The sequence below is a fragment of the Meles meles genome, chromosome X (assembly GCF_922984935.1).
Source record: "Meles meles chromosome X, mMelMel3.1 paternal haplotype, whole genome shotgun sequence".
Taxonomy (NCBI): Eukaryota; Metazoa; Chordata; class Mammalia; order Carnivora; family Mustelidae; genus Meles; species Meles meles.
The window spans coordinates 101,031,336-101,045,140 of record NC_060087.1 but is presented as its reverse complement, the minus strand read 5'-3'; the positions used below and the strand labels follow the sequence as shown (position 1 = coordinate 101,045,140).

The 13,805-nt window shown below is 46.8% G+C and overlaps 1 protein-coding gene across 2 annotated transcripts in view; it reads right to left on the bottom strand.

Moving 5' to 3' along the window:
- The window catches only part of DOCK11 (dedicator of cytokinesis 11), a 190,907-nt gene that overhangs the window by 104,313 nt on the left and 72,789 nt on the right, over nucleotides 1–13,805 (bottom strand). For both annotated transcript variants that reach the window (XM_045995226.1, XM_045995227.1), the window contains exons 12-16: nucleotides 12,267–12,479; nucleotides 5,565–5,687; nucleotides 3,663–3,745; nucleotides 602–724; nucleotides 113–189 (exon numbers count right to left, since the gene is read on the bottom strand). In XM_045995226.1, the coding sequence (XP_045851182.1) occupies nucleotides 113–189; nucleotides 602–724; nucleotides 3,663–3,745; nucleotides 5,565–5,687; nucleotides 12,267–12,479 (619 nt within the window). The remainder of the gene's footprint in view (nucleotides 1–112; nucleotides 190–601; nucleotides 725–3,662; nucleotides 3,746–5,564; nucleotides 5,688–12,266; nucleotides 12,480–13,805) is intronic.

Sequence of the window (13,805 nt, the reverse complement as noted above, 5' to 3'; positions counted from 1 at the left end):
GCCCTAGGCACTTAAAACACCGTGTAAACCTCAAGAAATATATTGAAAAGATTAAAAACCCGAGATTCAAATGTAGCCCTTTGAGGTTTATTTGTAACATGTGAATTCTTACTTGATAAATCCACAGGAACACATTCTACTGTGACATTGAGCTGCCCAGGAATAATCTGCAATTTGGTCTTCTCTGGCCTGGGTGTAAAATAAGAAATATATATTATTTTAAGATTTTTATTTATTTATTTATTTGACAAACAGAGATCACAAGAGGCAGAGAGGCAGGCAGAGAAAGAGGAGGAAGCAGGCTCCCTGCCAAGCAAAGAGCCCAATGCGGGACTCGATCCCAGGACGCTGGGATCATGACCTGAGCCAAAGACAGAGGCTTTAATGCACTGAGCCACCCAGGCGCCCCAATAAGAAATATTTTATACTTAAAAGTTTATGATTACTGAACGCACTGGTCACCCTATACACAAACTTCCAAATGCTTCCAAATCCAAAAATGATCCAAAGCATTCAGTTTCCCCCACATATGACTCGCATTCATCATATCAAGAAACTGTAATTCATCCATTTTATCAATGTACTACAGTAGCACACTTACTTCTTGTATTCTGAGAGCAACTTGAGAATGTCTTCATTTGAAAGCTTGCTACTGTCCTGTTTATACAAAGGAGAAAATCTCCCATCCAGATCCAGAGAACCTTGAGTATCTTTGAAAATGGGTCTAAAACAGCAAGAGAAATTTTTTTTTTAATTCTCAAGTGTTGACAAATTAAGACGAACTTACTGCTGGTATGCATTCACCGTGGTATGACCCCTTTGGAAAACTCGTTGGGTAATTTCTTGGGAAATGCAGCACACACCCACCCTCTGACCCTGCAAGTCCACTCCCAGGCATATTTCCACAGGACACCTAAATGTTCACCACAGACTTATTGTTACGTCCCCGAAAGGAAACAGCCTGGATATTCATCAACGAATGAATGGATACACAGTTGTGTATTCATACAGTGGAATACTACTCAGAGTGAAGGGCAGATATGTTACACGAATATGGATGAAGCTCAAAGCCAAACTGAGCACAAGAAACCAAATGCAAAAGTACATACAGCAGGATTCCCTATGTAGGAAGGTCTAGAATAGAAAAGAGTCATCTGTAGTGGTACCCATCAGCGTGGTGGCTGACTGATGGGAGTGAGATGGCTGCCTGGACAGGGGAAGGAGGAAACTTTCTGAAGTGTCAGACACTCTCCAGATCTTGGTTGGCATGGTAGTCACGTGACTGGAAACGCTTGTGAGAATCCACCGAGCTAGATATATACAACGTACGCATTTGAATCAAAGGTAAAGTGTGTCTTCAAGTTGATGACCATTAAGTTGAATCCTTAGGGTCAATTTATACAAAGTTTATAAGATATACGTAGAGTTTCCAAATACAAGTGTGGATGATTCCTTACCCCTCTTCCCCCTCCCATTTTTTAAAAAAAGATTCTATTTATTCGATGGAGAGAGGGCACAAGTAGGCAGAGCGGAAGGCGGAGGGAGAGGGAGAAGCAGGCTCTCCGCTGAGCAGGGAGCCCCACGTGGGGCTCGATCCCAGAATCCCGGGACCATGACCTGAGCCAAAGACAGACACTTTAACTGATTGAGCCACCCAGGCATCCCCCACCAACTCCCATTTTCAGGCAGCTTCTTACTGCTAAAATGGGCAGTAATGCCCAAGCCCCCAACACACTGGGAGCAGCTCTAGCCAAAAACGTAATTCCCCCGGTCAAGCCTCCTAAGATGTGCTTCTAGGCATTAACTATGGTTCCTACTTCTAAGCATACCTCCTTTATTTTCAGTAAACAGGGGTTTAGCACACATCTTTAAAATACCCCAGGCAAGCCTTTAGAGTGAGTTCTTGCTGCTGCTGACAGCCGAAACAATGCAGGAGGGAAAAGGGAGCACAATTCCTCATCAGAACAGAATGTCTACGTTCAAAGCTTTTTGAATTAATATCTACATTACTTTTTAAACTCATTTTTCTACTGACCAAACAGCATCGAACAGCCACAACAGTGGGCCGCGCGCTACCGTGGTCTGGCGTGGGCGGAGGTCACGTGCTGTGGGTTCAGATCCTGGCTTGGCCATGTGCTCCGTGAAGTTGGGCAAAGTTTTTTTTTTTTTTACTAGTTCCACGGCTGAATTTCCTCCTCTCCTAGGCAGGAATAACAGTCCTCACCTCTCAAGAAGGTACACGTTAAAGCACTTAGACCACCGCCTTGTACAGGGCTCCCAGATAACTCTGAATAATCCCAAGAGCAGCGACAGACTTCTCAGGCCAGAGCACCACTAAGGACATGTCTGTCCACAAGCCACACTTCACCCCTGCCAGTGCCTAAACAGACCAACCTCTGTGACTCTTTGCCATTCACCCAACCTTGGTTATCTTCTTCTCTCTCTCTTTTTTTTTTTTGAAACTAGCCCACAAAATGAGGACAGGTATGCTTTTCAGCTACCAACACACAGTATGTTCTGAAAGCTTCCCCCAAATGAAATGATTGGAAACAGTAACATTAGAGTTAATTAGCTTAGACTCTCCTCCCCTTATGCTACTCCCCAACACCCACCGAACACAGTGGATTGAATTACTCAGAACATGGTGCCCTTCCCCCAGAAGTTTCAGCGAGCTGTACAGGCTATACCACTCACAAGCCAGTGAACCTGGACTTCAAAGGGGTGGGGAACAAGAAAGACATTTTAAGTCATCACTACATGTAGACTTGCAAGAACTTGGGGGGGGGGATATAACCTACCATAAGAGATGAACTAGAGATAACACCCTTCCACATACACTACCCGTGATGGGTTTCCCGCATTTGTCATCAGAAACCAAGTCTATTCACGAATGACCCGCTTGCACTTAACAACCGCATTCTTTTGCCTTCTCATTTTTAGTACGGTTTCCAGAAATATTCTAGGATAGCTTTTCGAAGCATAAACTTAGCCAGCTTTGAAAGAGTGGACACGCTGTATATAATTCGCTACAATCTCGGGTTTTCTGGGGAGGACAAAAAAATTCCATTACTGTAGCAAATAAACTCTGCTTTAAAATGCAATAAAATTAAGTGGTGGTCAGATCGGGAACGGAGGCCAAAGCAAATTTCCCTGAAGCACCACAGATGAAGAAATGGAAGGTTCCTTGAGGCACGGCAAATTGCAAGAAAAAGGATTCTCATATCCCGTGGCAGAGTTCACGTCTGTGCCCTCCCACCTAAGTTCCCACGTGGAAAGCCAAACCACAAAGTGCCAGTATTAGGAGGAGGGGCGTGTGGGAGGTGATTGGGTCAGGAGGGTGGAGCTCTCGTGAATGGGATTAGTGCCCTTAGAAGAGGCCAGCTGGATGAACATAAAGGAGAAGCCAGCTGTCTGCAACCTCAAAGAGGCTCCTCGCTATCACCTGGTCATGCTGGCACCCGGACCTCACACTCCCACCCCCAGAGAGAAATGTCTGCTGCTAGAGCCACTTGGTCCCTGAGAGGACCCGGCCACATCCCCAAGTGTCCAGGGATAGACCTGGGTTGTCAGAGACCGCCCGCTAAACGCTGCCAGCAAGGATGACAGCCGTGAACTTTACAGATGAATGCGAACAGAAAGGTCAGGATTATATTTGTACAAACCTGGCAGCCCAAGCAAAGGGCATTCTGTATTGTCCAAGGCGGCTACACACTTGCTTTGCTGTCCTGTGCACCTTCTGGGCCGTCTAGGGGCAGAAATAAGAAGACACGCTAGTGTGTGTTTGAACAACCAGAGACTCACAGCACACAGTAATTTCCCCCACTTACCGATGTAAAACATCCCAGTCCGGCAAAAGAGAAAAAGAAAGAGCTCCCAATAAAAACACAACACACGGCAGCTACCCACTTTCCACTAGAGTTTTCTTTCTTTCCTTTTTTTAAATTTAATTGGATTTTATTTTAATTTTTGGCAGAGAGAGAGCACAAGCAGGGGGAACAAGCAGGCAGAGGGAGAGGGAGAAGCAGGCCTCCCGCTGAGCAGGGAGCCCGATGTAGGTCTCAATCCTAGGATCATGAGGTCATGACCCGAGGCGAAGGCAGACACCTAACCGACTGAGCCATCCACGCACCCCAAGACCAGAGTTTGGTGGGGTTTTTTTTTTTAAGCGTTTTGTGTTTCCTCATTAACAGAGCCTTCATCAGGATATCCAAAGATGGATGAAAAGAGGTGTAGGGCACATTTGGTACCAAAGACCTCTACTGAGAAATTTTTGAGCATATTTAATGCGTATTTCCTTTCACACATGAGCAGGCAGACACTCATTATTCTTGGGAGAAGTTTGTTCTGAATACAGTTGACCTTTTTACTCCCAAGATAAAAAGCTAAGTGACCAAGAGTCAATGCAATTAGTTTGGTTGGGCAAGGAGCTGCTGTTTGCAAGGCGCTGGGAGCTGACAGAAGATTAACAGCCCATAGAGCCAAAATCAGCCTCGAAATGCTGGCTGGATGCTCGTCCCCAGGGATGCAGAATGCTAGAAGCTCTTATCTACGTCGTTGAGACTTTTCTCTCCCACACAAATTAGTCACATGTCCCCTCGGCATCTTCCGCTCAGTAAACACTATTTGGACACACAACCAGATACCACATATACCGGATCGACTCTTCGTAAATACGCAGTAGCTGCAGTGCCGCTAATGAAGGAGGCCACGCACGCTTTCGCTCTCTGGGCCTCCGCTTTCTCATTTGTAAAACAAGAGGAAAGGACCAAGTCACTCATTTGCAGGAGTCTGGATTTCACGATCCAAAAATCTGGACAATTACAAGGGTCGCTGACTTTTCACGTTGCTATCCGAAGACATTCCAACAGTTAAAACAGTCGCTACCGGGGCGTCTGGGTGGCTCAGTGGGTTAAAGCCTCTGCCTTCGGCTCAGGTCATAATCCCAGGGTCCTGGGATCGAGCCCCACATTGGGCTCTCTGCTCCGCGGGGAGCCTGCTTCCGTCTGCCTGCCTCTCTGCCTGCTTGTGATCTCTATCTGTCAAACAAATAAATAAATAAAAATCTTAAAAAAAAAAAAACAGTGGCTACCATTTCATATGCCAACATTCCGTGAAAGACACAAAGGCGTAATGTTCAAAAAGGTAGGAAGAACAAAAATCTCAGAATAAAGGACTTAGCTCCATGAATCGCTCGCTCTCTTGTCTTTCGTGTGCTTATCACAGACAGGGCTGGACCTCCCAGCTCTGACATTCTAGGGCTGAATGGAAGGGCTGGAAATAAAGAGTAAGCTATTGCCAAGGATATGGTGTCAATGAGCAGATGTCGCCTAAAAGCCTTTTGCTCTTACTTTGATAAGCAAGCAGAAATCAGACTGTCATGTAAACAGAACATAAATGAAAAGGGGGGGGACTCATATTCAAGCTGTAGCACGCATACTCACGTGGCACACCGTATTTCGAGAACAAGGCTCCCTGGAGGGGTCGTTAACAGTACCATTTAAAATATCAGCAAAAGGCAAATTTTACATTAAGCTGAAATGTTCACAAACGAGCACTGTCACTACCTTTGCTGGGTCCGAATTTTTGATGTAGGGGTCCGCGCAGTGTGCGATGTTTCCCTGGAGCACCTTTTCAATTCTTGCAACCAGAAAAATTTCAGGATGTGGATTCGTCACTGAGAAAATTCCCTGAGGGAGAAAAAATTACTCCCATTAGACATGTTTATGTGACTTCATGCATACCATTGGGTGGTCGATGATTCCTAGTCCTGTGCTTAGCATCAAAGGGTGACCTCTAACACAGGGTCATGTCTAGGACCCTGAAAATAGACAGCCTTTCCTTTCACACGGCTCCTAAAGCTTCTTTCAAAACCGACCTGCTCTGGTCATCAACTTCACATCTATTTGTCCCTGAGGTACAGCTGTCGCCATTACCACTTGGCCTCTCGTGTTCGGCCGTATTCGCAAGGTGCCTTTTCATACCTAATTAATACGACACGTATTGTTCGGCTTCATGGGCTCGTGCTGAAATAGTGCGCATTTCTCAAGTGGAACTGAATGTGCATTTTCAAACGTCGCTGCATGTTAACTCCAGAGCAATTCACCTGCAATTAATACTAATTATAGCTAAGAGGAAGCAAACGCTTTACCGCACTTAAAGAGCACCTGCGCTTTTCAGGTGAGGGCAGAGAGTCCAAAAGTTAGTTTTTTCCTATACAGTCCACTTAAGGGTTGTGAATGTAGATGCAGCCGGAGTTACAGACACTTTCTGGGCATGCGCGTGACGCCACCCCGTCATCCACTGTCCAGCTCCTCCCAAGGAGACTATTTGCCAAAGAGCCGGTTAGTTGATTAGGTCTGTTGTTTAAAGGAGCACCACACAAATGAATTCGAAGGGAAAAACCCATTCCTGGGATTTGACCAAGTATTATTTTTCTACCTGGTGTATTACCAACTGTGTTCAGATCGTGTGTTCCAGTTTTCAGAATATTTCACACATATTATCTTACCTGCTCTGGAACAAGCACTCCACGGCTTCCGGGAACAATGAGAAAACCCTATGTGAGACCCCAAGTCATCCCCTCCTCCGCCAGAATCCATATATATAAGGATCTGGATTATATATATATAATATATAGTATATATTATTTATATATATATACTATTTTATATACTGTATTTTATAGATAGATAGATAGATATGGATACATATACATATATATATATCACTTGGAATGGCCGATTCACCTTTGAATTCCCAAGCAGCGAGCAGGGAAGGAAGTGGTTAAAAACTGCTCGGGAGTTAACAGGTCCTGGGTTCAAACCTCTGGCTCCGCCATGTAGGGGTGGAAGCAAATCCCCATCCTGTGTCTACACCTCAGGTTTCTCACCGAAGAAATGGGGATGATGAGAGTAACAGCTACTCCAAAGACTTCCTGTATGGATTCCTTGTGCTGCACGCTAGGAACACTCAGTTATTACTTGAGTGGCCCGAAACACTCACAAGGCCACGGAACCCGATTCCTGGTACTCCCAGGAGCATGCCACTTGGGTGGGGAGATGCGCCTGGCAGCCAGCCCCTGCTGACATTGTCACCTAACTGTCCTAGACGGTTTTGTGCATTATCTTCCTTGATCTTCAGGAAAAAACCCTCGAATGCAGGCACTTAGAATATACCCATTTCACAGATGAAGAAACCAAGGGCTTACAGAAGTTTATGCTGCAAGCAGACAAGGAGCTAGTGGCCAGGGCTTCCAGACTATACATCCAGCCCACGCTATGCTGCCTCTGAGCCCCGAGGCCTGTGCAGCCGACATCTCACACGATGAGGACAGATGAGAGCAGCAATACTGATTTTTGCTACAGCTAATGTTCACTCATTTTGAAAACTCTGACAATGGCTAAGAGCAAGGTGCTTTCACTTGGACATCTGTAATCACCATTACTGCGCTCTATTGCCGGTCACGTCATGCTGAACAAACATGGCAGCCTAGCGCCGTGCCTGGCCCTTTCCGGGAACTGCGCACTTTGTCAGAGCCTTATAGCTGCCCCTGCATGCAGGTACTATCGTTTCCTCCTGTTCACAGATAAGAATGCTGAGGCATAGAAGCATTCATTTTTTGAAATGACCAGGGATTCCAGGATAAGGAGGACGCTGTCAGCACTGTTCTGCCTTTTGTTGCAGTCAGCTTCTAGCACTCTCCCTGTCCCCAGAACACAGAAGGGTAGCCAGAGAGCACCCGGGAATCCCCACGTGGCCCGGGAGTCTGGTCCTTGCAGACAAGGCCTCTGGGCCAGCCATCCTTTTCCACCTAGGAGCATGGATGCGGCTGCCCCCAACCTCAGGGTAATTCTTACCCCCTTGACTGCCCCTCTCCCTCTAAAGAAGGGGTGAGGCCCCCTCGTCCCAATCCCCAACACTTACAGAGCCCACAGCATGGCAGGGCTTTGCGGGGAAGATGTTGTACCCCTTCACCAGGCTAATAACAGCTGCCCCCAGGGGGGAGCCCACAGAGTCACAAGGAGGCAGGCCTCCAAGAGTCAGCATCTCCCCGACAAGCCCAACCCAAAGTCAATCAGGTCTGACCTTGGGAGACATGGGGGAGCTGAGCTCTATCAAGGCATCTGGGAAGAAAATGCCAGGCAGCTGAGAATAAGGGTCACAAGGGGGGCAAAATTACTTGATGGATCCAATTCCCTCCTTTCCGGGGACCACCCCACTGTTCTCAGGAAGCCACTGGAGAGAAAGACTCCAGTGAACAGATGGGGAGGGCCTAGGATGGCCCCCACACAACCACCATCCACCAAACTCTTACTATAGATTATGCTGCTGTTCGAGCCGCCTTGCTGCAAGGGCTGCAGCCACCAAGACAGCCCTTTCTGGGAACTCTGGGGAACTTGGCCTTCTCCTCCTCTCTTGGGTAACACAGAAGCAGTATACCACAGGGGTAAACACCTGGCTTTGAAACCTGCTAGACCTACTTTCAGGTCCTGTTCCTTATCTAAGTTCTGTGACCCCGGGACAAGCTACTGGACGGCTCTGGGCCTTCATTTCCTCATCTGTATAATGGGTATGGTAATAGTACCCACCTACTTTGCGACACTGTTATGAAAATAAGTGCCTTGATAAAGAAGTTAGGGAAATACAGTGGCACGTAAGAGGTGTTGAACTTGGGGTGCCTGGATATCTCATTGGTTAAGCATCTGCCTTCAGTTTGGGTCATGATCCCGGGGTCCTGGGATCGAGCCCCATATCAGGTTCCCTGCTCTATGGGGAGCCTGCTTCTCCTTCTGCCCATCCCCTACTCATGTACTCTCCCCCTCTGCTCTCTCTCGCTCTCAAATAAATAAATAAAACCTTTTTTTAAAAAAGTGCTGGGGTGCCTGGGTGGCTCAGTGGTTTAATCTGCGGCTTTCGGCTGAGGTCATGATCTCAGGGTCCTGGGATCGAGTCCCGCATCGGGCTCTCTGCTCAGTGGGGAGCCTGCTTCTCTCACTCTCTCTGCCTGCCTCTCTGCCTACTTGTGATCTCTCTCTGTCAAATAAATAAATAAAAATCTTTAAAAAAAAAAGTGCTAAACTCATCGTCATTGCTGAGAATAGGTAAGCTGGGATTCGGGTTCAGATCCACCTACATTCAGTCTTTCTCCAGAACAGCACTGCTTCCTCCCCCTAAATGGGAAGAAGTTGAGGAAAAAAATTTCTCCAGGGCCACCTGGGTGGCTCAGTGGGTTAAGCCTCTGCTTTTGGCTCAGGTCATGATCTCAGGGTCCTGGGATTGAGCCCCACACTGAGCTCTCTGCTCGGCAGGGAGCCTGCTTCCTCCTCTCTCTCTCTCTGCCTGCCTCTCTGCCTGCTTGTGATCTCTCTCTGTCAAATGAATTAATCTTAAAAAGAAAAAAAAACCTCTCCAAAATAAAATGTTCAACTAGTTGAAGTAAATGCCCACTTCCCGGTTTTATCAGTTGGTCTGAAAAGATTGCAAGATGATAAAGTCATCTGAGGCCACTGTCCCTCGGGTCACCTTCCCACCTCTCCTCCATTCTTTTCAGGCTTCTCCCAAGCCCCACATCTTCTGCGTGGCCCTCTAAGTTAACTCCCGCCTCCCCATCCCCCCTTGTGTTCCGAATACCTCCACTATCACTGCACAATAGGCTGCAGTACGGAATTACATTCTGCTGGCCATTGTTGACTGGGGTCTTCGAAACAGACCTAGGTTCCAATCCCGCCTTCCCCGCATTCAGCTGTGTAATGGTGGACGGCTTCCTTCACCTCCTGATCTGCCCTTCCCGCCCCTCCAAAACAGCCACAAGTACACTGTTTCACAAAACTATGACGATTACATGAAATGTCAATGGAAAATTCCAGCATACTGGAGATACTGAAAAAACTGTTGATTTTCTTCCTGACCTAGATTACAAGTGGGATGAAGCCCATGCTCACAACTTAAACTCCATGCCTTGAACATACAGCTAAGTACACTGAAGAAATAAAGTAAACACATCATTGGCTTAAAGGGGCTTATTTGGGGGGTGCCTGGGTGGCTCAGCGGGTTAAAGCCTCTGCCTTCGGCTCAGGTCATGATCTCAGGGTCCTGGGATGGAGCCCCGCATCGGGGTCTCTGCTCAGCAGGAAGCCTGCTTCCTTCTCTCTCTCTGCCTGCCTCTGCCTGCTTGTGACTCTGTCTGTCAAATAAATAAATAAAATCTTTGAAAAAAAAAAAGGGGGGGGGGCTTATTTGATATAGTAGGGACTCCTGGGTGGCTCAGTCAGTTAAGCATCTGCCTTTGGCTCAGGTCATGATCCCAGGGTCCTGGGGTCGAGCCCCTCATCAGGCTCCCTGTTCAGCAGGGAGTCTGCTTCCCCCTCTGCCTGCTGCTCCCCCTGCATATGCTCTCTCTCTCTCTCTCCCTCTGACAAATAAATAAGTAAATAAAATTAAAAAAAAAAAAGCGACAAAAAGCTACCACAGATCCAGAGCCCAAGGAGGGAAGTAACTGCACATGCAAAGTCTTCCCCCACCATTTAGCAATCTGTACCAATGAGCATAATCCTGAAACCAAAAAACCCCAATGCTTGGTATTTATTCTAAGGAGATAATTCAACAGGAGAGCTAACGAGCATACACAAGGATGTCCAATGTAGTGTAATTTACAATATCCCAAAATGACAAATATCCCAATGAGTTAGTTCATGGAATACGACATTAGCCTTTCTGAATGTGAGCGATCCAGAGATACTGATCCAGAGATACTGATAACAGGATACACATGATATGAAACAAATAAAGCAGGTATAAAATGGCATGAACAGGATCTACTTTGTATAAGAACATACATAAGATTTATGCGTTTATATATACACAGATATCTGGAAAGAGGTTGGCCAAAATGTTGACACTTCTTGTCTATGGGGCACGGCGACTTTTTCTTCTTTATGCTTTTCATCTTGTTCAAATCTTCTACATCGTAATACATTTAGCTTTAAATTCAGAAAAAAAAAAAAAAGAGCCACCTTTTCATGGGGGGGGGGATAAATCTTACATCATGAACTGCTTTGTTCTTGTGCCTCTTTCCAGTTTCAATTCTGTCACAGTCTAGTTTCCCTTTAGTTGCAGAACTGGAGAAGGAAGACTGCCAATTCTGTTCTGCCTAACCTCTCATGGCCTGCAGGGAGGTCAGAGGTCAAAATGCAAGGGAAGCATCAGGCTCCTTCTAAAGGGGCCTCTTTGCACTGGACAGGACGGAGAGCGCGGCATTGCGTATGTGACGGAAGCAGTCGCCTCCCACTGCTTTTCAACCAGAACTCTCGGATAAAGAGCCTTTATGCTCCATTAAAACTACCTATTCATGGCGGGGGGGTGGTCAGCATGAACACTGCCCGCTCGCAAATGAAGATCCCCAAATTCCGGACAACTTGGCCACTGGGAAGAACGATATTCTGGAGGAATTTGACCGTCAATGCAAGACGTTTTGCTGTGGGTGGGGGGAGGGGTAGTCTGGCAGGCCAGGAATTTGAGGGACACAGATCTAACGGCACCTCAGCCAGGGGTGTAGCCAGACACACGGAACCCCCATCCTGTACTCAAATCTGGCAAAGATACAGCCTCCAATCTGTGACAGGTCACAAGACTTGCCCTGACGGGGTGAAGTTTCCTTCAGACGGGCACCTTCCCTTCCCTGCCTGATTTCCTTCTCTTCCTGGCACTCACTCGGAACTCCATTCTCTGGTCAGCAGCCAGGCTTCGGCTAAAGTTCTGCAAGGGGTGGCTTTTTGCTCTGGTCCTAAGGAAAAACCCAATGGTGTTTTAACAAATATCTAGAACTAAAGATGGCCCACCAAGACAAAAGCCAAAACCCAAACTGGCCCCCTACTCCCAAAGGAGCTGGGAATTCGGGAAGGGGGGCAGGCTACGGCAGGGTCCACTTTTTTCTTCCAAGAAACAAGCCTTCCAGGCGTCCCCTGCCTTGCTCACAAGTACATGCAAGAGTTGCGGGTGTGCGTCTCTGTCTGTGTGACCTACATTCAGCTTACAGAACACTTCCTCTGAGACTCACATCACGGTCCCACTGAAAATGTTCCTTTGCTGAGGCATAGCTAGCCTATGGGGTTTCCATTCCGTCCCTGCCGCTTCGGTCCCCAGAAAAACCCCTAGCAACAGACCTTACGGGAGATGGGATGTCTGGGAAAACATCGGTCTGAGCGGGTGAAATGACCCATGGGTGTGTTTCAGTTTCTTCTCCAGGAGGCTACGAGAGGACTCTTTACCTGCTTTATGTAGCGTAAATGAGACTCAGCAATTCCGTGAATGAAAGACTCCGGGGAGGAGCTTTTCAGGCTTCCATCACCGGCCAGCTGGGCGGAGGGGCCCCACAGCATCTCGCGGACAGATGGGGGATTCAGGTCTACGTGGAAGTCGGCTGAAATCTTGCAATTGTTCCTTACATCAAATAAGGCAAGATTGATAAAGAAGGGTTCAACCTGGGAACAAAAACAATGACATTTGGAAGTGAAGACTTTTCGGTGGGGGTGGGGAGGGGGAGGGATGCAAAATGACAAAACGATATCCAGATTCCACGAGGCTCTGAACGACTGCTGTTCCTTTCTGAGTTCAACATTCGGCTAAAATTGCATTAGGGCTCGCTTGCATATAAGACAGAGTGCTCTGAAGTAACAGCCTATCAAATGTTAACTTCTGCCGGGTATAGGTAATTTTGCAAGTTACACTTTCTTTAAATGAGGAGAAATCAGAAGCCACATTTAAAGGACATCAATTGTTCTCTGAATAACATGTAATTCTCTACGGGTTTACTGAAATCGCCGAAAAACAATGCCAATATTATCGAATAAAAATGAATGTTCCCTTTTGTTATGTTACAGCTTACTAGATTGGACCTTTAATAAGAGCGAATATCAGTCAACATCAAATTACTTGACAAAAGCTTTGCCCCATCAGCGGTTTCGGAAGACACAATTCCTCCCTACAGACAGCATTTGAAGGCTGGTCACAAAGAGAAATTTTGTGCCAAATGGTGTAAAGATTAACCCTTTATACACAGGAAGTCTGCTAGTGCATTTTAGCTGCTCTGGAAGAAAATAAGTCATTACTGCGGGTATTTGTCAAAAGTAAAACCAGAACGAAAAAAGAAAGAACACAGGGGCGCCTGGGTGGCTCAGTCATTAAGCATCTGCCTTTGGCTTAGGTCATGGTCCCAGGGTCCTGAGATGGAGCCCTGCATCGAGCCCCACATCGGGGTCCCAGCTCTGCTGGAAGCCTGCTTCTCCCTCCTCCCTCTCCCCCTGCTTGTGTTCCCTCTCTCACTGTGTCTCTCTCTGTCAAATAAATAGAAAAAATCTTGGAAAGAAAGGGAGGAAGGAAGAAAGGAAGGAAGGAAGGTAGATGGATGAATGAATCCAGGCTCTTTGGCAATTTTTACATTTATAGTTTCAAGTGTTTCTGAGTAACTCAAATGATCCACGACAGCTCAAGGTTGGAATTTGCTGTGAAGAACAAAATGAATTCCGTCCTCTAGGAGGACGGAGGGCAGCTGACTGCACAGCCTGTGTGTCCCCGCCTGGTTTGGGGGTTCCTTACTCATTGCGATAAGCCAACCTCACAGAAGAAGTCACGTTCTCTGGCAGAATTCCCAACTTGGAGGACTATCCAGGTTCGGGGAACATGTCCTTTTAGAATGTCAAGAGCCGACACTATCTGCATTTTAAATTGGTTAATATGGTCATGAATCCTCTCAGGATGAAGACACATTCGTATCTTGGCAAAAGAAAGGCACGTATGAAATGCCTCCA